This window comes from Heptranchias perlo, chromosome 2, assembly GCF_035084215.1.
Source record: "Heptranchias perlo isolate sHepPer1 chromosome 2, sHepPer1.hap1, whole genome shotgun sequence".
In the NCBI taxonomy this organism is placed as follows: Eukaryota; Metazoa; Chordata; class Chondrichthyes; order Hexanchiformes; family Hexanchidae; genus Heptranchias; species Heptranchias perlo.
In genome coordinates, this window is record NC_090326.1 from 68357123 (window position 1) to 68385000 (window position 27878).

The following is a 27878-nucleotide window of genomic DNA, read 5'->3' on the forward strand; positions in this document are numbered from 1 at the left end:
CAGTAAGCTCTGTCAGCTGGAGGCTCTCTAGTTAAAGGGGCAGTCCTCCACTGACACATGCTGCAATCAATAGAACAAATTACAGCATGGAGCACCCCAGGGGGAAGGCTGCTCCCAGTTTAATGATGCCTCACCCCAGGTATCATCAGATGGGGTGAGGAGGAGGGGGAGGACAGAGCTCTTCCACCCGGTGGGCGGGAGGAAGCGGCCTGCCTCTGCCACCAAGAAGGCCTGGCTCGAGGTGGCAGAGGAGGTCACCAGCGCCACCAACATATCGCCCATCTGCATACAGTGCAGGAGGCGCTCCAATGACCGCAGTAGATCAGCCACAGTGAGAACACGTAGTCTTTCCCCTACACTCCGTCTGCCACAACACTGCCCCCACCCCACATCTCCTTCGGCACCGCCAACACTACTCTGTCACATCACCCCTCATACCCACTCAAACCCCATCCTCATCTTACCTGCACCTACTCACCTCGCGAGTACTCACCCCGCCACTAACACGCAACCCAATCCTCATATAATCTCATGGCTCTATCCCATACGCACCCTCTCGTGCATCTCCCTCACGGCCAGCCTCACTCAACCTGCCACCACCTGTGCTGCAGCCACAGGGCATGCATCACACATGTGCAGTAGGCAGCGTAAGGCAAACGTGTCGTGAGCATGAAGGGGATGCACAAGGGTGTATGAGGGTTTGTCATGGGTGTTACCTATATTGAATTTCAGAACAACTCACATCACACATTATATTGGCACCACCACTGCCATGTCTCCGTGAATCCTGTCTGTTTTGTGCAATAATGCCCGCTCCTAAGTATCACTATGAGGACCCACCACTGATGCCACCTATTGTGTTACTGCAGAGTAGGTGCAGGTGTATTTGCAGGGCTCCTCCGCGCAGACGACTGAGAGACATCGGCGGTGTACCCGGCTGCACCCTGGAAGGATGCGGAGGAGAAGTTGTGGAGGGCAGTGGCGACTTTGGCAGCGACAGGTAAGCAGATGGTGCACGGGCCAGCCAGGAGCAGCTCGGCATGAAAGAGGCTGCAGATGTCCACGACTACACGTCGAGTGACTCTGAGCCTCCGTGTGTACTGCTGCTTAGAGAGGTCCAGGAGGTTGAGCCTCGGTCTGTGGACCCTGTGGCGAGGGTAGTGCCCTCTGCGACGCATCTCTCTCTGCGGTAGCCCTCCCTCCTGCTGTACAGGTGGATGTGTCACAGCACTCTGTTGTGGAGCTCCACGTGTCAGAGGCGGACGGCGTGGATGGCGAGGCTGGCGATGTTGTGCGCCCTCCGAGGAGGTCATGACTGCAGCTACGGCGGCCCCCATCCGCAATATGTACATCTGAGGGGGTCCGCAAGGTAGGCACATGTCTCCGGACCCCGGGGTGAGTGTGCAGGTTGGTGACTTTGACCGTCAGGAGGGGGGTGGTGGAGGCCACACTTTGTCCCAAGTGACAGAGCGGCCTCCTGCAATGGGTCAGTTAATGACCTGACCAGCAAAATAAATACACTCAAGTGGCATCCCGCTGGCTTTAATTGCCTGCGGGATTCCCACCAGCGGGGGCCGCGCACGAACCCCCGCACATCATCGGGGAACCCGGAAGTGGGCGGGATCGTGGCGCGATCCGGTCACGTGCCTGGATATCGGGATTTTCGGGCCCCCCCCGCTGGAAACGCACACAAAACCTGCTGGTAAAATCGAGCCCAGGGTGTCTGATACAAGGAGAGGGACTCGACAGTGTGAAGGAAATGCTAATATTGGTATTGAAGGTGTCCAAGAGATGTATAACTGACATGAAAGCCATAGTTGCAGAAGAATGAGGGCCATCAGAGGGAAAGGAGACTTTTGCAGACATTGAAGGCATGAAATTAATGGGGAGATTGAAAGCAAGTAGAGCATGAGGAAAAAGCATTATAGCTTTAATAATCATGGGGTCCTTTTACAAAGCTGAAGTATGGATTACTATTACAACCTATCTGTAATTTTGTATTATTTATAAGTGGGTCCGTAGGAAGAACCAGCACACTTTGGAGTTTTTTTTTGAATTGTTGCAAAATCCTGTCACATCATACTGGTTACTTAGCCCTCTGGCCATTTTATCATTGCTTTTGTAAGACATCAGGATGTTCCTTGCTTAAAGGAAAGTTAAAGAGCAATCTAACCATGCAATCATCACTTTAATAGGAAGAGAAGAAAAATGAAACTCTTTCTAACAAGCAGAAACTAACTGATAATGGGACAAATACTGAATCGCCTCCAGTGTCTGCAGCAGACTTTATTCAAGACACCTCTCCAGGTACTTGGCAATTGGTTAGCCTCTGGCTGTAGATAAATTAGTATTGTTTGATCTCCTGCAAACAAAAATATTTAAAAAAATATATATATACATTTATATAAGATATATTAAATCTTGCATATCCTATGCACTTCCTGCAAGCATTTCACTTCCTTCCTGTTACAATTTAGCCATTACACTTCACACATCACATTTCAACATATACGCTGACTCAGTGAATAAGGCCACAGGCGAACTGCTAGTAAAATAAATATTTCTTCATTTGCTTGTACTAAGTATATATCTAGTTGATTTAATGAGTAGAAATTGTTAAAGCCTCCCCTCAAAATTTTTATTCGATTTACGACTACAGTGAAGCGTTTTTGTAGCCCAAGAAAATCACCAACTAAACAGCTCCATGATATCACCAGGGATCAACAAGCCATTATTGTATAAACTGAAACTTGCCAAATGCCCACTGTTTCCCTGCTGATTCTTGGCATTATTCCAGGGCCCTGTCAGTCCATCACCAAACAGTGGGTCTATTATGCATTTACCAGCAATTGATGAGAATGCTAGAAAGTGACATGCACAGAATGGTCACATTAATGCAAAAGGCCAGTGAAATTGCTGCCATGAAAGTTAAAATATTAGAGAGAAAAGAAGACTTTTGATCTTTTATAATTGATCCAACTGAAAAATCAAGGAAAGGAATTGAGCCCTAATACTTAGTTGAATAATAATTGCAAATCAACATTAAAGAAATTATACATGCTTAATTTGGTGTTAAAGTTTTATAAACTATAGGTATTGCTGAAATACTTGCTCTTAACATTTCCCAGCAGCAGAATCCATATTCTCAGCAACAAGTTGTTATTTTTCAAAATAAAAATGCGTTCCTTTGGTACTGAACTAAATGCATCTTTAAATATTGCAAGCTTGGAGCCCTAATTTGAAAATGTCCAGTGGCCCTGGCACTGATGGGAAGCAATCAAATCAACAAAATAGTTTTTAAAACAGTAGCTTTTTAAGAAAAAAATCATTTTGTCAGGGAATTTAATTAAAACTTTGTTAATTTTGTTATGACATATAATCATCATTGATATGGTTAACACCTTGTTCTTTTCCCTGCAGCAGTCATGCCAGCTGCATTCGACCATACATTTGATCTCTTGGTGCAGACACAAATAAGTAAAATGAGTAAAGAAATAGCTGAGAAAACTGAGAAGTACAAAAAGTGCAAACAGATGTTAGCTGTAAGTAAAGCCATTATTAAGTTCTATGCAATTTAATTTATAAATGGGGACGGCATCATGGCCAACCAGAACTTTTGTAGTAAAACCTTGCCATATGATACAGGTTAGTAGGCACACCAAAAAAAGATTGTTTGTATCATAATGGATGTTCTAACGAGTATAGTTGGGAATTGATTTTAAAAAAAGTTGGTTGATATGCTATTTTTTTAAGTTTATGCAATTTAATGTACAGTGCATTATTTAGCTGGCAAGGAGGAGCTCTGTGCCTTTAAGGTCACATAGTCCAGTTGTTAAGCATCCAAAGTCTCAGGTAATTCAGTGTTTAATTGTTTGGTCAGGGAACTTTCCAATTTGGAATACGGTCATGAGTTTCAAGCTTCAGCTTAGAACCACACAACTTTTTTAGATTGCTTTGCATCTATAACAGCATGATGTATGCATGCATTGATGTACTATTTTTAATATATTACCAGCAAATCATCTGTGGTGCTGCTCATGTTAAGTCAGAAAATGCTCTCATTATATATTTTTCATTCTTTGGATTGCCCATCCCTAGTTTCCCTGAGAAGGTGGTGATGGGCTGCCTTCTTGAACCGCTGCAGTCCGTGTGGTGAAGATGCTCCCACAATGCTGTTAGGTAGGGAGTTCCAGGATCTTGACCCAGTGACAATGAAGGAACGGCGATATATGTCCAAGTAAGGATGAAGTGTGACTTGGAAAGGAACTTAGAGGTAATGATGTTCCCATGCATCTGCTGCCCATGTCCTTCGAGGCGGTGGAGGTCATGCGTCTGTGAGGTGCTGCTAAAGAAGCCGTGGGGAGTTGCTGCAGTGCATACTGTAGATCGTACACATTGCAGCCACGGTACACGGTGGAGAGTGTGAATGTTTAAGCCAGTGGATAGGGTGCTGATCAAGTGGACTGTTTTGTCCTGGACAATGTCAAACTTCTTGAGCGTTGTTGGAGTTGCACCCATCCAGGCAAGTGAAGAGTATTCCATCACGTTGCTGACTTGTGCCTTGCAGATGGTAGAAAGGCTTTAGGGAGTCAGGAGGTGAGTCCCTTACCACAGAATACCCAGGCCCCTGACCTCTGGTATGTACAGCATTTATGTGACTGGTCCAGTTCAGTTTCTGGTCAATGGTGACCCCCCAGGATAATGATGGTGGGGACTCGGTTATAGTAATGCCATTAAATGTCATGGGGAGGTGGTTGCTCTCTCTTGTTGGAGATGGTTATTGCCTGGCACTTGTGTGGTGCGAATGTTACTTGCCACTTTTCAGCTTATGCCTGGTTCATATCCAGATCTTGTTACATGCGGGATTGGACTGCTTCATTATCTGAGGAATTGTGAATGGAGCTGAATACTGTACAATAATCAGCGAACATCCCCACTTCTGACCTTATGATGGAGGGAAGGTCATTGATGAAGCAGCTGAAGGTAGTTGGGCCTAGGACGCTGCCCTGAGGAATTCTTGCAGCGATGTTCTGGGGCTGAGATGATTGGCCTCCAACACCAACAGCCACCTTCCTTTGTGCAAAGTATGAGTCCAGCCACTGGAGAGTTTTCCCCTTGACCCCATTGACTTCAGTTTTACGAGGGCTCCTTGATGCTACGCTTGGCCTTGATGTCAAGGACCGTCACTCTCGCCTCACCTCCGGAATTCAGCTCTTTTGTCCATGTTTGGACCAAGGCTGTAATGAGGTCTGAAACAGAGTGGTTCTGGCGGAACCCAAACTGAGCATCGGTGAGCAGGTTATTGGTGAGTAAGTGCCACTTGACGGCACTGTCGACGACACCTTCCATCACTTTGCTGATGATTGAGAGTAGTCTGATGGGGCGGTAATTGGCTAGGTTGGATTTGTCCTGCTTTTTGTGAACAGGACATACCTGGGCAATTTTCCACATTGCTGGATAGATGCCAATGTTGTAGCTGTACTAGAACAGCTTAGCTAAGGGCTAGTTCTGCAGCATAGGTCTGCAGCACTACAGCTGGGATGTTCTTGGGGCCCAAAGGCTTTGGTGTGACCAGTGCACTCAGTCGTTTCTTGATGTCAGGTGAAGTGAATGGAATTGGCTGAAGACTGGCTTCTTTGATTGTTGGGGCTTCAGGAGGAGGCTGAGTAGGATCATCCACTCAGCACTTCTAGCTGAAGATGGATGCAAACACTTCAGCCTTGTCTTTTGCATTCACATGAAGGATGGGGATGTTCATGGAGCCTCCTCCTACTGCAGCAGCAGAATTTATTCCAGCACAATCTGTAACCTCATGGCCCGGCATATTCCTCACTCTGCCGTTACCAACAAGCCAGGGGATCAACCCTGGTTCAATGAAGAGTGTAGAAGAGCATGCCAGGAGCAGCACCAGGCATACCTAAAAATGAGGTGCCAACCTGGTGACGCTCCAACACAGGACTACATGCATGCTAAACAGTGGAAGCAACATGCTATAGACAGAGCTAAGCGATTCCACAACCAACGGATCAGATCAAAGCTCTGCAGTCCTGCCACATCCAGTCGTGAATGGTGGTGGACAATTAAACAACTAATGGGAGGAGGAGGCTCTGTAAACATCCCCATCCTCAATGATGGCAGAGTCCAGCATGTGAGTGCAAAAGACAAGCCTGAAGTTTTTGCATCCATCTTCAGCCAGAAGTGCCAAGTGGATGATCCATCTTGGCCTCCTCCTGATATCCCCACCATCACAGAAGCCAGTTTTCAGCCAATTCGATTCACTCCACGTGATATCAAGAAACGGCTGAATGCATTGGATACAACAAAGGCTTATGGGCCCTGACAACATCCCAGCTGCAGTGCTGAAATCTTATGCTCCAGAACTAGACTCGAGCCAAACTGTTCCAGTACAGCTACAACACTGGCATCTACCCGATAATGTGGAAAATTGCCCAGGTATGTCCTGTTCACAAAAAGCAGGACAAATCCAATCCAGCCAATTACCGCCCCATCGGTCTACTCAATCATCAGCAAAGTGATGGAAGGTGTCGTCGACAGTGCTATCAAGCGGCACTTACTCACCAATAACTGACTCACCGATGCTCGGTTTGGGTTCTGCCAGAACCACTCGGCTCCAGACCTCATTACAGCCTTGGTCCAAACATGGACGAAAGAGCTGAATTTCAGAGGTGAGGTGAGAGTGACTGCCCTTGACATCAAGACAGCGTTTGACCGAGTGTGGCACCAAGGAGCCCTAGTGAAATTGAAGTCAGTGGGAATCGGGGAAATCTCTCCAGTGGCTGGAGTCACACCTAGCACAAAGGAAGATGGTAGTGGTTTCTGGAGGCCAATCATCTCAGCCCCAGGGCATTGCTGCAAGAGTTCCTCAGGGCAGTGTCCTCGGCCCAACCATCTTCAGCTGCGTCACCATTGACCTTCCCTCCATCATAAGGTCAGAAATGGGGATTTTCGCTGATGATTGCACAGTGTTCAGTTCCATTCGCAACACCTCAGATAATGAAGCAGTCCGTGCCTGCATGCAGCAAGACCTGGACAACATCCAGGCTTGGGCTGATGAGTGGCAAGTAACATTCGCAACAGACAAGTGCCAGGCAATGACCATCTCCAACAAGAGAAAGTCTAACCATCTCCCCATGACATTCAACGGCATTACCATCACCGAATCCCCCACCATCAACACCCTGGGGACCACAATTGACCAGAAACCTTACTGGACCAGCCACATAAATACTGTGGCTACAAGAGCAGGTCAGAGCCTGGGTATTCTGTGGCGAGTGACTCACCTCCTGACTCCCCAAAGCCTTTCCACCATTTACAAGGCACAAGTCTGGAGTGTGATGGAATACTCTCCACTTGCTTGGATGAGTGCAGCTCCAACAACACTCAAGAAGCTCAACACCGTCCAGGACAAAGCAGCCCGCTTGATTGGCACCCCATCCACCACCCTAAACATTCACTCCCTTCACCGCCGTACCGTGGTTGCAGTATGTACCATCTACAGGATGCACTGCAGCAGCTTGCCAAGGCTTCTTCGATGGCACCTCCCAAACCTGCGACCTCTACCATCTGGAAGGACAAGGGCAGCAGGCACATGGGAACATCACCTGCACGTTCCCCTCCAAGTCACACACCATCCCGACTTGGAAATATATCGCCGTTCCTTCATCGTCGCTGGGTCAAAATCCTGGAACTCCCTATTTAACAGCACTGTGGGAAAACCTTCACCGCACGGACTGCATCGGTTCAAGAAGGCGGCTCACCACCACCTTCTCAAGGGCAATTAGGGATGGGCAATAAATGCCGGCCTCACCAGTGACGCCCACATCCCATCTATAAAACTAGTTAGTAAGTCACAAGAGGCTGCTGAACAGTGGGTAGCCAAATATCGCCAAATGTAATGCCTACACACACTTTCTAGTGGGTATCACTGTCTAACAATTGGAAGTGGAAATTCTGGTTGGCTAACTCCTCCCCCACCCCCACCCTTGTCCTGTAGTGCCGAAGTCAGTTGAAGTTATCTGAACTAGACTCAGACCACGGATTGAACTTGGGTCTTTCCTGGTCTGTGCAATTCAGTAACATGCTGGTTGGTGCATTTATCCACCAAGTCCTCTGTTTTGAAAAATGTCCTGAAGGGTTTATCCCAGTAAATGGAATTGGCAATGATCTTGAGGTCGAATTTCTGCAGGGTCTCTCCCGATTGACCGCCATAACTTTAACCGAAGATTTTCAAAAACCTCAGAGAAACGGTGTAAGCCTTTTTTTCAGGGTTTCCGCTGATCTTTGACCAAAATTACAACAGACGATAGAGAGAACCCTTGCAGAAATTAGTGCCGATGGTGTTCCTAGTTGCAGTTCTGCCCGTTCATTGCTGGAAAACTCTTGGTCCAGACAACAGGTTACCAAGGCTTCCAAACAGACATTGTGGTTTTGGTGTCTATGTTGAATGAGATGTATGTATTGGGCAGATTTCTTCTGACAAATTACTTTTGCTGAAATGCAAGTATTACAATATAAATATCCTTGTTACTCCTTCTGTGACCATTTATTCCATTGTGGACATGATGGACCACCTTGGATTTTGGATGAAAAGGTGCCAGTTCTTTAGTTGAAGACTTTCTTTTGAAATAGCAGAGAGCTTTATGCTTGGTTTCTAAAGAAACAAGCAGGGAGTTTGCCAAAGGGTGTTCCTACTACATTACCCATGCCTTGTGTGATTTGTACCTGCTAAATTCAAAGACTTGATAGTAGGAGATTGGATCTAATATTAGGTGGATGAATGGGGTCTTGTCTTAAATGATTGAGGAGTGAGGATGGGGGAAGAGAGACAACTTTTAGAAAGTTATTTCTGTTTTTAGATCAGAGGAATATCCTTCTCAAGAGTCAAAAACTATTACAAGATATTTTTGTCTGTCGTAGTAAAGCAGCTACTTAGTTACCTAGTTTTTTGAAACTCTATTCTATCTGGTGAAAGTATATCTGTCTCTGCCTGATAGAAAATCTGCTCTACTGTGGTGTATTAATGTTTAAACAGTTATGACAGTTACTTTATGTTGAAATAACAAAGTTAGCCAGAGCACAAAATGGGAGATGAAATCACTTACTAAAATAAACTTTTTACTTACAGTACTTTTTGTCCGTTATTTTCCCTCAGGAAGAGAATGAAAGAAGTCATGCTTTTGCTGAAGAACTGGCTCATACGCAGCAAAAATGGAATCAGCAGTTAAAGATAAACAATGACCTGAAACAAGAAGCTGCAGAGGACATTCAGTATAAGGTAAGAAAAATAATGGGTTGGAATACTTCTGCTTACTTGTCCTTAGCTTTGTTGATTAGAAAATAAATGTTTAAAAAGGACTCTCAATGTCAATAAAATAAAATATTTCTCCCCATTGAAATCTTTTGTGCTGATTGCATTCCAATCTTTTGGGACCTCAAATCTGCAAGAGCACAGGAATAGCAGCAGAAAGATAAATAAGTTAAATTGGATGAAATCTTTTTGTGCTAAAAAGATAACACATCACCTCCCTCCAGAACAGCCACTTGGACTTCCTGAACAGCTTCCTATGTGAGCAACCTTTCCATCTGGAATTGCGCTCATAGCCTGGAGGAATGCAGAGCACCAGGCAGTTAAGATTTTAAAAACTCGCACTTCCGAGCAAGGAAGAAGAAACAAAGCAGCTGCACGTCGAACAATCATCCATGTTCAATCACAGCAAAACCTACTTTCTACTCTTGCTGACTCAAACCAGCCAAACACCTATGCAGAGGAAACAGTTGCAACCCATCCTGCTGAGACACAATATGTAAAACAAACCCAAACTCAGTCAAAGGTTTCCCTTTGACACCCCCTCCCCGTAACACAGACACATACTCATGTACACAGAATGAGAAATCATCCACCCCTCCCCTCTGTCCATTGCTGAGGCCAAATTACCAACTTCTTCTTTTCCTCCCCCACAACCACCCCAAACTGACTGAATACTGGGCCCACCTCCCCCGTTTCTCCAAACCACCTCCCCCCACTACCTCCTCCTCCTCCCCCACTAAACCTCCAACTGAATCCTCCTGACCCATAACCTCCTCCCCTGTCCCCTCCCCATTTACCTCTCTCTCCTCCCCTGCCTTACACCTCCCCCCGTGCTGCTGAATACTACTTCTCTTAACCATTACTGTTCAAGACCGGCGTTGTACTGAAGCCTCACACAAGATTATATGCTGAAGTCCAGGCGTGAGGTTTGAACTGACGACCTTTGACTCAGAAACTACAACTGAGCCAAGCTAATGCTTTTGCGTTCCCATACTGGGATCGTAAAAGCTCCATATGTTTGCTATTAATAATTACGTAAGCCAAATTTGCTGCTGAATAAACAATGAAGTTAATAGTTTAATGCATTAATTCTTAAATCCTTCTCCTTGTATGGTAACAGCACTTCGCATTGACATACACTTTCTTACGAATCAGTGAGATTGCTGGAATTGTTTATACAATATAGTAGTAAACTAGCCTAACGCATTACTTACCTTGTTGCTTGTATTCACTGGTAGAGCAGCCATGTCAGTCTGGTATGTTACTCAATCCTACTAGTATATTTTAGATTACATTACAAAAATGTAAAATTATTTTATTTCCTGCAACACATGGTGATGTTTGCAAAGTTGCCACATGGATTCGCTAATGTATGTGTGTTTTCATGCTATGTCCACTTGAACTTCGAAAAATACCCAGTAGTTCAATTAGTGATTTTGTCTTTTCAACTTAGTTGTGTTTGGAGAGATTATTTAATGCTGTACAGCACTGGGATGAAGTGTTGTTGGTTATAGGTGAGAGCAATTTGAGTGATGAAAACTGCACGTATGCCAATATACACATTGAAGACTATTAGCTTAAATACAGTCTTTTTCAAATGCATTTTGATACCAATATGCTAAATAAGCCAAATAACCATACAGCACATGTCTAGTATATTTGAACTAAAGTTGAATAAAATGAAGAAGGAAACCTTCTTTTGTAAGGGAGAAGAATGACTTTTGTATTGGGCATAAAATAAAATCTATGGTACAGTAGCTAAGTGGTTAAGGTACTGGACTAGTAACCCAGAAATTGTGAGTTCAAATCCCACCATGGCAAGTTGTGATATTGAACTCGATGGCGAGAGTTTGCTGGAAAATAATGATGAGTTCACAGCACAAGCCGTTATTAGTGCGTTTTTTTAAAAAAAACAGCGATTTGTGGTGAGGAAGAGTTACGCCGTGAGTTGCGAATCATCACAAATTGCTCGACGATTTGCGCCGCTCCGCCATTAGCCTCGCAGAAACTGTAGCTCGCCATCAACCTCCAAACAAGTGTCAAGAAATTGCTGGAGTGCATTTTAAATAGGAATTAAACTCACCACAGAATGTTAGGAACTGCTATTTCACAGCCTAAGGACCCTGTTAATGGGGTGATTTATGGTTCTGACATGCCACTCAACCTTGGAGGCCCAGAAAGGGAACAATTGGAAACTGAGTCGCACTCCTGCAGGGAGTAAATTGTTGCTAGAGGTTTTTAAAATTTAAAATTTAAAATTTCTTCATTTTTCTTTCTGTCTCTCTTTCTCACCGTCTTAATCCAATCTTTCTTTCCCTCTCTTTATTTCTCTTTCTGTATCTAATTTGACTATAATTCACCCGGTTCCTTTCTCCCTTGTTCCTTTCTCTATCCTTAAATTTCATTGGCTAAGGAGATAGACTATTGGTCCCATCGTTCACTAAGGTCCTAGGTGCCCTGTTGACCTCGTTGCCCCGTTATCAACTCACACTTCCAACAATTTGCAGCGCAAAAATAATTGGAGCAGAAGGGTGAGGAAAAAAGTCCAACTCTCAGCGCTGACTATGAGATGCCCCACTCTAGCAACTTTTGGGCCAATAAACCAGGTACTTTATGGGCTAACATCAGAAAAGTAACCCAGAAAGCTTGGTTAAAAACCCAACTGGTTCACATATTCTTCAGGAGACAGCCTGCCACCAACTATGGGGAAGAGTCATCAATAGTGCCACAAAGCGACATCTACTCATCAATAACCTGATCACTAGCGCTCAGTTTGGGTTCTGCAAGAACCACTAGGCTTCACACCTCATTCCTGGCCATGATCCCGACATAGACGCAAGAGCTGAATGGCAGGAGAGAGGTGACAGTAGTTGACCTTGATATAAAAGCAGTGCTTGACCAAGTATGGCACCAAAGAACCCTAGCAAAACTGAGATCAACCAGAGTTGGCAACCCTAGTCACCACTGACCAGAAGCTTAACTGGGCCAGCCATATCAACACTGTGGCTATAAGAACAGGGCAGAAGCTGAATAGTTGTGACAAGTGACTCACCTCCTGACCCTTCAACTCCTCTTCACCATTTACAAAGCTCAAGTTAGGAGTGTGACGGAATACTCACCACTCGCCTAGATGAGTATAGCCACAACACAAAAGAAGCTCGATACTGCCCAGGGTGTAGTATTTTGCTTCATTGACCCCCATGCCACTGGACTCGATATTTACCGATTCTACCACTGGTGCAGTGTGCACGATCTACAAGATGGAATGCAGCAACTCACGAAGGTTACTTCAGCAGCACTTCCCTCCCCTGTGACTTCTACCACCAAGAAGGGCAAGAGCAGCAGTGTCATGGGAACCATCACCTCCAAGTTGCTCACCATCCTGACTTGGACATATATCACCGTTCCTTTATCGTCAGTGAATCAAAATCCTGAAATTCTCTAACACAGCTGTGGGAGCACCATCAATGTAAGGACTACAGCAGTTCAAGGAAAAGGCCCACCATCACCTTGGGAACTAGGGGTGGGAAATAAATGCAGCTTGGCAGTATTGCCCGCATTGCTAGAATAAAGAAGATTATTTCAACTGGAGACTTTAACCAAATTTACACTGGGAGTGGCTAAATACAGTAAAGATATAATGTACATGACTGCTTCATGATCCAGTGTGTTGGGGAACCCATGAGACAATAACCTTGCAATAATCACAGATAGATAACCCAGATAACAGAGAATTGAAGTTGTAGTGCCTATGGCAGAAGTTAGTAAGTTTGACGGGATCTGAGATTAAGCACAACTGAGAATCAAATCCAAGTCTGCAATTTTTAAAAAGCCAACTTCAAGGAAATGAAGGAAGAACTTAAGAAAATTGATGGAGTAGATTGGTTGGCACCACCTCAGTTGAGGCCAAATGGAATGTAACCTTTAAAAGCATAATGCTTGAGCATGCAGGAATAAATGTGTAGGATTAGCCAACATAGATTAAGCCAGCTCGATTTTATCTTGATGAAAACGATACAAAGTGACATGAAGAAAAACAAACTCCAGAAATTCTGCAGGGTGAAGGGAACACTGGGGTGAATTGAGGAAGTCATTAATCCGTTTTCAGAAATGCATTAAAAGGATGGCCATGGGGACAAAGGAATCTGGAAATAAGCACGGCTGTAGATGCTAAACACAAAAGTAGAGAACAGTTGAGAACAATAAAGGATGCCAGAGGGCTGAAACTAAAAATGAATGTAAAATAGTTAATATGCTCAATAACTACTGCTAACTATTCATTAGAGAAAACACTAATAACATGCCCTCCATAATCAGAACTAATCCAGGTAAAATTAATGACTTCAGCATCAATAATACCATTTATATTGCAGACCAGGTCTCTGGAGAGTGGCCTGTGTACATTCCACTCCTTTATTTATGTTTGAATATTGCAGCTGATGCCCATGTGTATGTAGCACAAATGTAGATTAGCTGTGTCTGTTCGGCCAGTGCGCCACGTGAAGTACTAACATCATGATATCACTCCAGTGAATCGCCGTTTGCACCTTTGTGCTAATGTCATGGTGGCATTAGAGGGATTGTGCTGCTGCCTAGGAAGGCCGAGTTTTTCTTTAAAAAAGGGACTTTCTGGCTGCCCAGCAATTAAATAGCAGGTGAGGTTCATACTTTTTAAATTAATTCTCGGGATATGGACATCGCTGCCTAGGCTACCATTAATTGCCCATCCCTAGTTCCCTGGAAACTGAGTGGCTTGCTAGGCCACTTCAGGGAGCAGTTAAGAGTCAATCATGGTTTAGGCTGGAGTCCCATATAGGCCAGACCAGGTAAAGACAGCAGGTTTCTTTCCCTAAAAGACATTGGTGAACCAGTTGGGTTTTTACGACAAACGGACAGCTTCATGGTCACTTTTGTTTACCGATGCCAGTTTTTTTTATTTCCACTCTTTTTTTTAATCTGAATTCAAATTGTTAAACAGCCATAGTGGCATTTGCACTCATGTTATCTGGATTATTAGTCCAGGGCTCTGGATTACTAGTCCAGTAACCTAACCATTACATTACCATACCTTTCTATACTACTCTACCCTTTGCGGTTGCTGCTAGCTGCATAAGACCCACTCATCGGAGCTGACAGCTTAAGAACAATATACAAGCCACAAATGGGCTGGCGAAGCTAAGCAGGCTAAAGGACCTGAAACAAACAAACTCCCAGGAACTAATGGTGTTTATCCAAGGGTGTTGAGGGAGAGGCAAGTGGTGAGATTTGTAAAATGTTGACAGTTATCGTGAAGCAGTAAATGAACTCTGGGACAGTTGGAAACAGAGCTGATGTACTTATTTTCAAGAGGTGACAAAACAGACCCATTATCCTTAACAGCTAAATTAATATTATAGATTATCAGGAGTAAATTCTCAGATTACTTTATGATATAATAAATAGCAGGCAGCGCACCGCTTCAGAAGTTAAAGATCCTGTCTGACATTTTTGAGGAAGTGATGTCCTAAGTGACCTTAGCGTATCTAGACTTCCAAAAAGCCTGTGACGACATTCTTCACAAAAGCATGCTCCTTAACCTTAAAGCAGTGGGAGTTCAACACATGGGAATGGATAAGAAATTGGCTGAAGAGTATGAAGCAATGACTACTTCTTGGGGATTTGACATCAGACTGGGGGAAAATGCTGAGTGGAGTGTCCAGGAATCGGTGTTGGGACTGATGTGCAGTAACTTAAATACAGAAGCTCCTGCAAATGGGTCAAATTTGCAGACAATACCAAATTGGGAGCGGCAGTTGAATCTGCAGAAACAGTCAAAGACCTACAGAATAAAATATATATCTAAGGGTTCAGTCCAGTGGCAGATGAAGTTTAATACACACATATATAATATATATATATGTGTGTGTGTGAAGTATTACAAATGGGAAGAAAAAATAGACAATTTGTGAACTTGGCACTTAACGTGTGAAACAGATAGTAAGAGTTTCTACAGGTATTTAAAAAGGAAAAGAGTAAGTAAAGTGAGCGTTGGTCCTCCAGTGTGAGAGTCTGGGGAATTAATAATGGAGAATAAGGAAATGGCGGATGAATTGAACAGATATTTTGCGTCCGTCTTCACTGTAGAGGATACAAATAACATGCCAGAAATAATTGTGAATCAAGAGGTGAAAGGGAGGGAGGAACTTAAAACATTTACAATCACCAGGGAAAGGGTTTAGAAAAAATTACTGGAACTAAAAGCTGACAAGTCCCCAGGTCCTGACAGACTTCATCCTAGGGTCTTAAAAGAAGTGGCTGCAGAGATAGTAGATGCATTGGTATTAATTTTCCAAAATTCCCTAGATTCTGGAAGGGTCCCATCAGATTGGGAAAATAGCGAATGTAACTCCTCGATTCAAGAATAGAGGGAGACAGAAACTAGGAAACTACAAGCCAGTTAGCTTAACATCTGTCATGGGGAAAATGCTAGAATTTATTATTAAGGAGGTTATAGCGGGGCACTTAGAAAATCTCAGTGCAGTCAGGCAGAGTCAACACGGCTTTGTGAAAGGGAAATTGTGTTTGACTATTTTATTCGAGTTCTTTGAGGAAGTAATAAGCAATGTGGATAAAGGGGATCCTTTGGATGTGGTGTACTTGGATTTCCAGAAGGCTTTTGACAAGGTGCCACGTCAAAGGCTACTATACAATATAAGAGCTCATGGTGTAGCCATAACATATTAGTGTGGATAAAGGATTGGTGAGCTAAACAGCGAGTAGGAAACAGAGAGTAGGCATAAATGGGTCATTTTCAGGTTGGCAAGATGTAACGAGTGGAGTGCCAAAGGAATCAGTGCTTGGGCCTCAACTATTTACAATCTATATCAATGACTTGGATGAAGGGACCAAATGTATGGTTGCTAAATTTGCTGATGACACAAAGGTAGGTAGGAAAGTAAGTTGTGAAGAGGACATAAGGAGTCTGCAAAGGGATATAGATAGGTTAAGTGAGTGGGCAAAAATTTGGCAGATGGAGTATAATGTGGGAAAATATGAACTTGTCCACTTTGGCAGGAGGAATAGAAAAGCAGTATATTTAAATGGAGAGAGATTGCAGAACTCTGAGGTACAGAGGGATCTGGGTGTCCTAGTATGTGAATCACAAAAAGTTAGTATGCAGGTACAACAAATGATTAGGAAGGCAAATGGAATGTTGTCATTTATTGCAAGGGGAATAGAATATAAAAGTAGAGATGTTTTACTACAGTTGTGCAGTACATTGATGAGACCACATCTAGAATACTGTGTGCAATTTTGGTCTCCTTATTCAAGAAAGGACAAAATTGCTTTGGAGGAGGTTCAGAGAAGGTTCACTCGACTGGTTCCTGGGATGAGGGGGTTATCTTATGAGGAAAGGTTGGACAAGTTGGGCCTGTATACACTGGAGTTTAGAAGAATGAGAGATGATCTTATTGAAGATAAGAATATAAGATCCTGAGGGGATGTTTCCCCTTGTGGGAGACACTAGAACTAGGGGCCACAGTTTAAAAATAAGGGGTCTCCCATTTAAGATGGAGATGAGGAGAATTTTTTTCTCTGAGGGTCGTGGGTCTGTGGAACTCTCTTCCCCAGAGAGCGGTGGAGGCAGGGTCATTGAATATTTTTAAGGCTGACTTAGATGGATTCCTGATTAACAAGGGAGTCAAAGGTTATAGTAGGTAGACGGGAAAGTAGGGTTGAGGTCACAATCAGATCAGCCATGATCTTATCAAATGGCAGAGCAGGCTCGAGGGGCCGAATGGCCTACTCCTGCTCTTAATTCATACGTATGTGCTGTCACTGCGGAACAGTAATCAACAAAGCAATTTGAATTTTTAACTCTAACCAAAATAGTGAAGTACTAGCTGGAGGATGTTGTGCCAAAATTGTACAGTGCTCTAGTCAGACCAAACCTTGACTACTGTTCTGGTAACTGAGACACCAAAGACAAAATTCAAGCCCTGGGGTAATGCAAAGAGCCATACGGATGACGCCCATTATCCGAGAACTCGGTTATGAGGAAAGATTGGAAAACCTGAGCTATTCACTATTGAAAGGGGTTGACTAAGAGGGAATCTCAGAGATATAGAATTGTACAGCACAGAAGGAGGCCGTTCAGCTCGTCGTGCTTGTGCCGGTTCTTTGAAAGAGCTGTCCAATTAGTTTCACTCTCCTGTTTCCCCATAGCCCTGCAAATTTTTCCATTTCAAATATTTATCCAAACCCTTTGACAGTAAATATAATGGAATTAATGAATCTGTGCCACTATTTCAAACTACACATTATTATAGATGATGGGGATACAGGTTCAAACTAATACAAGGGACCATTTAGGTCTAACGTCCAGAAGTTCTTCACCCGAAGAGTGGTCAACATGTAGAATGGACGTCTGGGTAGGTTGCGGCGGTGGATGCAAAAATCCTGAAATCATTTAAAGAAACAGTTTTATACAGTGGAAGGTGGACTGTAGGTTCTTTTTATCTGAGTGGGCCAAATGACCTTCTTCATCTGTATCTATCTTACGGTCCCTCAGTAAATGTATAAGATGAACAGCTGCTCCAGGATTGCCGTCACAAGTAATCTTGTCCTATTACTGAAAAATTTAATTCAAAATGTATTTCTATATAAAATTTTTATTTTACATATTCTTTGGATATCTAAATGCATGCACGCATGACTAGATATTTCATGAAGCACGGTGAATGTGGGTTAATAGGAACGTTCCTGTTATAGTCAAAATATTCCCTAATCCAGCTACTTCTATTATACAAATACATGTCTGCCTATTCATTGGTACATTATTCAAGATTAAAAGTGGAATGAAATATTGTGGTACAAGAAAAGTTCTGAGTGAATTTGTACATTTGAAAAGAATTGTCAGAATTAAGTTGGAGCAATCTTCTGGGAATGTGTTTTTTTAAAAAAGCCTGATCTGGGATTGTCTGAGGGCTCTGTGCAAGTTCTTGTTCCTTTTGACATTGTGACTAATTTGTATGCAATCAAGGAACAGATCATTGAGCAAATTAAACTTCTCCAGCAAACCTTTTAAACTGAGCCACAATATGCATGGAATTCAGCCAGTTTTGAAATGGAGTTTTTGCTGATTTCCAGCAATTAGTACAACTTTTGGGCAGCATCTAAACAAATCTGTTTAATTGAGACCACTAAACTGACAGGGAGGAGAGGAGAGAAAATTTCTTGACTATTTGAAAGACAACCATCCGGGAAATTAAACTGGGTATTAGATCACAAGGAATATTGAGACATTCCCAAAGAGATGCAAGTAAATATCTTAATGATCATGAGCGTGTTTTAAGCAATATAAATTGGAAACCACAATCCATTAAGAGCAGCAAAAATGCAGTGTAATAAAAATGCTATAATTTGTTTTGATTCCGGTGCATGTAGATAGGCATTTATTGAAATTGCCAAGTATTATTCTCTTATCTTCCCTCAAAGGAAGAATCAGTTGATAATTTCTGTAGTACACTGTTAAAAATGTTCCATTCGGCCTGTAGATGTATAATCTAGTTCCTAGGGCTTTCGGATGAAATGATTCAGAAGAACTTCATTATCATTAACTTAAAAGTTGTCCTACTTCAAGTGGATCAATTCAATTTTAAATGTCCATATTCATTTGTAATATATTTCTAACTTTAATTGCCCTAAATTCATACGTTGATATTTTACATTCAAGCTAGAGGGCTCTGCTGAAAATTTGGCCTTCAGCTAAGTATTTATTTACTTAGCCTGAAAATGATTTTGTGGTTGTGAATTACCTGGTTATTTTAAATTGGCCAGAATTCCTACTTCTGGCTGATGTCTTGTGATTTCTGCTGGAAATTGACTGCGTGCGGCCATCAGGTATTATCAAGATTGAGTTACTGCTGAATAGTCCACCAGCACTAATTGGTCATACTTGAGCACAAAGTATGTTAATTTGTATGAGGTATTTGAGGGCCATCGGCATCTATAGAACTGTACATCAGCATGAATCATCTGCTGAGGAGATGGAGGGGAGGGGAGGTTAGTGCAGATGAGGAGGCATGGGAGCTCATTTATACCCCACAATTCGAATGCCCCAAAAACTTGCACGTGAGCTTTGGACAGTGCTACAAGTGAGATATAGATCATTTCCCACAGCTTCATTGTGTATTCTGTTTAAGTCAGGTAATAATTCAAATGGTAAAATATTAATTTCAAATAGGAACTGTATTGATGCGCAGGTGATGGTGTTATATTCAGACATGAAGGTGTTATATTCAGACATGAAGGTGTTATGTTGGCTAAGGATCCTGGAAAAGGTATCAGTATTGCAGCCGTGATTGTATTTAGAAAACTGCTTTTCTTCAAATAAAATCATGAAGCATTGATAGTTGTCTAGTTATATTGAAAGCATCCATATTTCTCCCTCTCATCCAACTTCACTGTTATTTGTACACCTAAAAACTTATTGCATTTCATGTCATATTGAGAGCAAGAGGAAATACATGGTTTGTGAACTGTCACAAATTTAATGTTGTTGGGAAGAGACTGCTGGACCTTGGAAGAGGGAAGGCTCTAAGAATCTGAAAAATAGTGCTGGAGGAGTTTGTGCTGCTTCTAATTTAAGATGAAAAAGGACTCTTTCCCAAGTTTTGTGGGAGTAAAGTAGGCCCCTGTGAACTTTGGAAAGAATGTTTGATTGTTGTACTGCTTAGTATTGCCTAATTTTAGCAACATTTCCTATGTTTCTGTATGCTTTTAAAATTGTAAATAAATACTATAATTGATTTTAGCCTTATGTGTGGTGATACTCCACCTATTGAAATGTAGCACAAGCCTCCATAAATTTCAGTGTGCATTGGGGACCTTTTAATCCTGGATCATACAAAATACACAGCTTCCAGAGCACGGGAACCATGTGTGCGCACAGTAACTGTTGCGAAACAGCTGAAAAAGAAAATGGTTCTTCAAAAAAAAATGAATTAACAACAGCTAGCTACAAGGCATTTTGCAGAGGTGAAATCAAAAAAAGTAACTAAGAGCAAGCTTACTTCCAAAAATGCCAAGGCATGAGGAAGTTTTGTAAGTAATAAATTCCACATACAACACCAAGTCAGCTAGTATTCTGTTTATACCAGAAGTGCAATATAAGATGATACCAGACCAATTTTTTCTTGCATTCACAGAGATTATATACTTTTTACCTCCCCAAATGAAGCTTTAGAAAAACACAGCCTTGGTAATTGTATATTTTAATAATTTTTCATGGCATTAATTTTAAAGTTCTAACTGCTTAACTTCTTTCCACTCCAGTCCCAATTTAATTTTGGTATTTATTTCAAGGATAAAATCTCCTTTGGTCCTCCAACTGTGGCTAAGAGGGCAGGTGGACAGTTGCTGCTCTAAAAAGGCTGATGGACGCACAACTGTGGTTTGGTAAAGGATTGACACTCTAGTGTATGTATGTGTGGGTGTATGTTTATAGATATTTTCTACTTTCCTCCCTGTAGGGAAAGTTCTGTCAATTAAATGGAGGTGACATGTAGAATACAACCAAAATTGGAAATCCACCAGTTTGGGGAACTAAACCTGCATGTCACCACTCTTTTTTGTTGATATTTAATCAATCGTGAGAATGAAATATTGACACCAGCCACCAATAACCAAGATGTGTCCCTTACTTCAGTTGTCTCCTGCACTGGCAGTTTAAATATGTCTTATAATTACACTGTTAAGAGAGTTGCAGATATTGAAATTTAGACTAGACTGCGCTTACTGAAATATTTCAAGCATTAACTGAGGCAGTAGGAATTAATGCCAATCCACATATCTAAATATATTGTGCAACTGAAGGCCATTACATGAATAACAAAGCTATTGATTGGTCAGAATCTTCCTCCAACCCCATCTTCCCTGCATAAGTGATATTTAGCAATCCAGAATAATCTGCCTGTGTTCAGATATAACTTGAAAAATATACTATGTCCCTGTGTTTTAAGTATTGGTAGTCTAGTGAGGAAGGATCAAAGTCTGGACTTAATAAAGATCAAGGTCTGAACAATTTTGTTCCACATTTAGGCAAGACATTTTTTTTGTTAACTTGTATTTTTCCTTCAATCGTGATGTAGGTGTAGTTTACCTCCTATGAAACACGTAATTCAAAGTTTTAAAGAAATTCACACTTACATTTACACTTAAATGTTTTATGAATATGCTACTGCTTCCATGGTTCAAACTTAAATTAAAATGATGAAACCTAAAATAATTTTGTGTTAATGGGGCACAACTTGCTCCCAAAATAACGGAGAGCTCAACAGCGCTCTCCATTTTATATGGTGAATTGAAGGAGCAAGTTCCCACATTTGCACATGCGCATTAAAATGCGGAAGCCGTGAACTTGCTCCTGTCGGTTTGCCGGCGATTTGACAGCTGTGAATTAAAGGGCCATCGCATGCTACAATCATAGAAATCACTGAAAAATCACAAACTTGCTCATCCGCCCAGCGGGAATGTAACTAATTACACTACCAAAAGATAGGCTTGAAAATACCAGATCTAAACTAAGTTTTAAAAGCACGATAACTCTTTATGACTGCCAAACAACTAGAAATTAAATTTAAAAAATGTGGAGCCTCATATTACTCATTTTAATAGTTTTTGGTCATTTAAAAAAAATTAATTTAATTTAATTTTTTTTATTTTTCCCTTCTGTCTCTTTAATTTAATTTAATTATTTCTTTGGCTTTTTATTAATAAAAAATTTTGTTCACAATGAATTCCACAATACTAACTTCAAATGAATGAAGTCTGCTTGCCTCCTTGTGGGCGTGACTTCACTTCCTGACAGATTTTGTGGGTGTGTCGTCTATTCTGTCAGACATTTCCATGCAAATCAACCTACGCTGTTCAGAGGCTAGGTTAATTGCACACAATTCTTTATAAGTTCAAAATTGCGCAAATCGACACCACAGAGCCCGCAGTAAGTACATTTGTAAATTTATTTTGCAGGAGCTGCAGCAATGGTTGCCATGCCGCTCTGCGCAAGTTCTGCCCCAATGAGTAGAAATTGTATCGGCTGTGTGCATGTGTAAATTTGTCTTTTCCCCTGCAAAGCACATAACAAATTTGACTTAATATTGTATAAATGATCTCACCTTGGCATTTCACTTTTTGAGTTTGCTCACAATGAAGAAGTTGTGGTACAGCATAAATATAATTTCCAATCCTTTTTTGGCAAATTATAATTAGGGGGTGATGTGTGTGTGAGTGTGTCTCTAATTATGCTAATTGAAGAGAATTTTAATGTGGACATAGTTAAGAGATGAATATATCCCAGGATGTTACTTACCCTCTTTACATCATTTAGGCACATAAGTAAACTGTGTAGCCTAATTCACTCACATTGGAAATTAGGAAAAATTGGCAAATGTAAAAATTGATAACATTTGAAGGTGGCTATTGGCTTGTAATGGAGAGTAATAGATTTGACATATATTGGATTTGGGATGGAAGGAGACAAGAATGAGACATCAAAAAAAGGTTAAGTCTTTTAAGACAAGTACAGTCAAAAATTAAATTATCAGTGAATTTGTTAACCTCTGTCAGTGATTTGGCAATTGTACAGTTATCTTTGTGAAGGTGTACAGAGTTCAAGGAGGAATGAAAGAATGTGCTACATTGTATTAAGCCCTTTACTCTGGGTATAAAGGTATTTTATAGTATATGTTTGAAAATATATCTGCCGAGGAAGTTTATTATGTGAAATTAGTTTTCAGTGCACTATTTAAACTTAAAATGACAGTGTTACGACATGTATATATATAAATATTCAGTTTTGCAAGTGAAACGTGATTATATGGACAATATTGGGCATCCATTTAAAATAAAGGATAGATTTTGGATTTCTAGCCTTTGTGGAGCCCTCTCCAAGTAAATAATATAATTATATTTTAAAGGGCATAAATTGCAGGAAAAATATTCAGGGCATATTTCCCTAATAACGTAAGAAATAGGAGCAGGAGTAGGCCATATGGCCCCTCGAGCCTGCTCCGCCATTCTATAAGATTATGGCTGATCCTTCGACCTCAACACCACTTTCCCGCCTGATCCCCACATCCCTTGATTAGCCTGGAGTCCAAAATTCTATTGATCTCAGCCTTGAATATACTCATGATGTGGAGATGCCGGTGATGGACTGGGGTTGACAATTGTAAACAATTTTACAACACCAAGTTATAGTCCAGCAATTTTATTTTAAATTCACAAGCTTTCGGAGACTTCCTCCTTCCTCAGGTAAATGTTCAGGAGCTCCTTGAAGCCTACGCATTTATACATATAGAACAATACATGGTGTTTACAGACTGCCCCTGCAACTGCCCGTTGCCAAGGCAATCACCGTGTTCAGACAGAGAGGTGTCACCTGCAGAACCCCCGAATACACATTCAACAAAAAAACAAACAGGGAAAAAAAACAGAGAAAAAAAACAGAGAGAGGCAGAAACATCCGGAAGGCAGAGAAAGCCAGCAAATGACCCATTATATTAAAAACAGATAACATTTGTTCGCTGGTGGGGTAACGTGTAGCGTGACATGAACCCAAGATCCCGGTTGAGGCCGTCCTCATGGGTGCGGAACTTGGCTATCAATTTCTGCTCGACGATTTTGCGTTGTCGTGTGTCTCGAAGGCCGCCTTGGAGTACGCTTACCCGAAGGTCGGTGGATGAATGTCCATGACTGCTGAAGTGTTCCCCGACTGGGAGGGAACCCTCCTGTTTGGCGATTGTTGCGCGGTGTCCGTTCATCCGTTGTCGCAGCGTCTGCATGGTCTGCTCAGACGAGGAGGAACGCGATGGACACCTACAGACGCTGAAAGACGCCCTAGTAAGAACGGGATATGACGCTCGACTCATCGATCGACAGTTCCGACGGGCCACAGCTAAAAATCGCATAGACCTCCTCAGGAGACTAACACGGGACGCAACCAACAGAGTACCCTTTGTCGTCCAGTACTTCCCCGGAGCGGAGAAACTACGCCATGTTCTCCGCAGCCTTCAACATGTCATCAATGAGGACAAACACCTCGCTATGGCCATCCCCACACCTTCACTACTCGCCTTTAAACAGCCACCCAACCTCAAACAGACCATCGTTCGCAGCAAATTACCTAGCTTTCAAGAGAACAGTGTCCACGACACCACACAACCCTGCCACGGTAACCTCTGCAAGACATGCCAGATCATCGACACAGATACCACCATCACACGAGAGGACACCACCCACCAGGTGCATGGTTCATACTCCTGTGACTCGGCCAACGTTGTCTACCTCATACGTTGCAGGAAAGGATGCCCCAGAGCATGGTACATTGGCGAGACCATGCAGACGCTGCGACAACGGATGAACGGACACCGCGCAACAATCGCCAAACAGGAGGGTTCCCTCCCAGTCGGGGAACACTTCAGCAGTCATGGACATTCATCCACCGACCTTCGGGTAAGCGTACTCCAAGGCGGCCTTCGAGACACACGACAACGCAAAATCGTCGAGCAGAAATTGATAGCCAAGTTCCGCACCCATGAGGACGGCCTCAACCGGGATCTTGGGTTCATGTCACGCTACACGTTACCCCACCAGCGAACAAATGTTATCTGTTTTTAATATAATGGGTCATTTGCTGGCTTTCTCTGCCTTCCGGATGTTTCTGCCTCTCTCTGTTTTTTTTCTCTGTTTTTTTTCCCTGTTTGTTTTTTTGTTGAATGTGTATTCGGGGGTTCTGCAGGTGACACCTCTCTGTCTGAACACGGTGATTGCCTTGGCAACGGGCAGTTGCAGGGGCAGTCTGTAAACACCATGTATTGTTCTATATGTATAAATGCGTAGGCTTCAAGGAGCTCCTGAACATTTACCTGAGGAAGGAGGAAGTCTCCGAAAGCTTGTGAATTTAAAATAAAATTGCTGGACTATAACTTGGTGTTGTAAAATTGTTTACAATTGAATATACTCAGCAACTAAGCATCCACAGCCCTCTGGGGTAGAGAATTCCAAAGATTCGCAACCTTCTGTGAAAAGAAATTCCTCCTCATCTCAGTCTGACCCCTTATCCTGCATCTGTGCCCCCTAGTACTACACTCTCCAGCTAGGGGAAACAACCTCTCAGCATCTATCCTGTCAAGCCCCCTCAGAATCTTATATGTTTCAATGAGATCACCTCTCATTCTTCTAAACTCCAGAGAGTATAGGCCCATCCTACTCAACTTCTCCCCATAGGACAACCCTCTCATCCCAGGAATCAATCTAGTGAACCTTCGCTGCACTGCCTCTAAGGCAAATATATCCTTGCTTAGATAAGACACAGTACTCCAGGTGAGGTCTTACCAAACCCCTGTACAATTGTAGTGAGACTTCCTTACTCTTGTACTCCACCCCCCTTGTAATAAAGGCCCAGCATACCATTTGCTTTCATGTTACCTTTTTGTGTTTCGTGTACAAGAACACCCAAATCTCTCTGAACACCAATATTTAATAATTTCTCACCATTTAAAAAATATTCTGTTTTTCTATTCTTCCTACCAAAGTGAATAACCTCATATTTCCCCACATCATACTCCATCTTCTTGCCCACTCATTTAACCTGTCTATATCCCTTTGCAGATTCTTTGTGTCCTCACAGCTTACTTTCCTAACTAGCTTTGTATCATCAGCAAACTTGGATACACTGCATTCGGTCCCTTCATCTAATAGATTGTAATTAACTGAGGCCCAAGCACTGATTCTTGCGCACCCCACTAGTTACTGCCTGCCAACCTGAAAATGACCCCTTTATCCCTACTCTCTGTTTTCTGTCCGTTAACCAATCCTCAATCCATGCTAATATTTTACCCCCAACCCCAGGAGCTTATTACTTTGTGTAACAACCTTTTATGTGGCACCTTATCAAATGCCTTTTGAAAATCCAAATATATTACATCCACTGGTCCCCCGTTATCTACTCTGCTAGTTAAAAAACTCTAATAAATTTGTCAAACACAATTTCCCTTTTATAAAACCATGTTGACTCTGCCTAATCATATTATGAGTTTCTAAGTGCCCTGTTACCACTTACTTAATAATAGAATCCAGCATTTTCCCGCCGACTGATGTCAGGCGAACTGGCCTGCAGTGCCCTGTTTTCGCTCTCCTTTCTTGGATGGCAGGGTTACATTTGCTGCCTTCCAATCTGTTGGGACCGTTCTAGAATCTAGAGAATTTTGGAAGATCATAACCAATGCATCCACTATCTCTGCAGCCACCTCTTTTAGAACCCTAGGATGTAGGCGATTAGATACAGGGGATTTATCGGCTTTTAGTCCCATTAGTTTCTCCAGTACTTTTTCTCTACTGACATTAATTACTTTAAGTTCCTCATTCCCATGGTTCCCCACTATTTGGAGTTTTTTTGTGTGCCTTCTCCTGTGAAGACAGATACAAAATATTTGTTTAACTTCTTTGCCATTTCCTGATTTCCCCATTATAATTTCTCCTGTCTCAACCTCTAAGGGACCAACGTTTACTTTTGCTAATCTCTTCCTTCTAACATACTTGTAGAAGCTCTTACAATCCTCATCAAATATAATTTTTTTATATTACTTGCTGGTTTACTTTCATATTCTATTTTCTCCCTTATCAATTTTTTGGTCATCCTTTGCTGGTTTCTAAAACTTTCCCAATCTTCAGGTTTACTACTCTTGTTGGCAACATTATAGGCCTCTTCTTTTAATCTAATACTATCCTTAACTTCTTCAGTTAGCCACTTTTCCTGTGGAGTTCTTATTTCTCAATGGAATGTATATTCATTGAGAATATTTAAATATTTCTTTAAATGTTTGCCATTGTTTATCTACTGTCAAACCCTTTAACTTAATTTCCCAACCTATTTTAGCCAACTCGCCCCTCATACCTATATTGGCTTTATTTAAGTTTACGGTTGTAGTTTCTGACGTAAGTACGTCACTCTCAAACTCAATGTGAAATTCTATCATTATGTTCTCTCTTCCCCAGGGGATCCTTTACTGTGAGATGACTAATTAACCCTGTCTCATTGCACAATACAAGATCTAAAATAGCCTGTTCCCTGGTTGCTTCCATGACGTATTGCTCTAGGAAACCATCTCAAATGCATTCCATGAACTCATCCTCCAGAATACCTTTTGCCAACTTGATTTGTCCCATCTATATGAAGATTTAAGTCCCCCAGATTATGACATTACCTTTGTTACAAGCTCCTATTATTTCTTGTCCAACAGTATAGCTACTACTAGGGGGCCTATAAATTACTCCAATAGTGTTTTCTGCCCCATGTTATTTCTTCTTTCCACCCATACTGATTCTACTTCCTGATCTTCCGAGCCAAGGTCCTTTCTCACCACTGTCCTTATTTCATCCTCTATTATCAGGGCTACACCCCCCTCCTTTTCCATTCTGCCTGTCTTTTCAAAACGTCAAGTGCCCTGGAATATTTACTTCCCAACTTTGGTCACCTTGCAACCTTGTCTCTGGGTTTGATTGAATA

General features: G+C 42.2%; 1 protein-coding gene across 3 annotated transcripts in view; it reads left to right on the plus strand.

Annotated features, from left to right (window-relative positions):
* The window catches only part of tax1bp1b (Tax1 (human T-cell leukemia virus type I) binding protein 1b), a 123723-nt gene that overhangs the window by 75715 nt on the left and 20130 nt on the right, over positions 1–27878 (plus strand). For 2 of the 3 annotated variants that reach the window (XM_068002493.1, XM_068002511.1), the window contains exons 11-13: positions 2196–2307; positions 3421–3542; positions 9173–9295. In XM_068002493.1, coding sequence (XP_067858594.1) covers positions 2196–2307; positions 3421–3542; positions 9173–9295 — 357 coding nt within the window. The remainder of the gene's footprint in view (positions 1–2195; positions 2308–3420; positions 3543–9172; positions 9296–27878) is intronic. The other variant, XM_068002502.1, reaches the window with a different exon arrangement.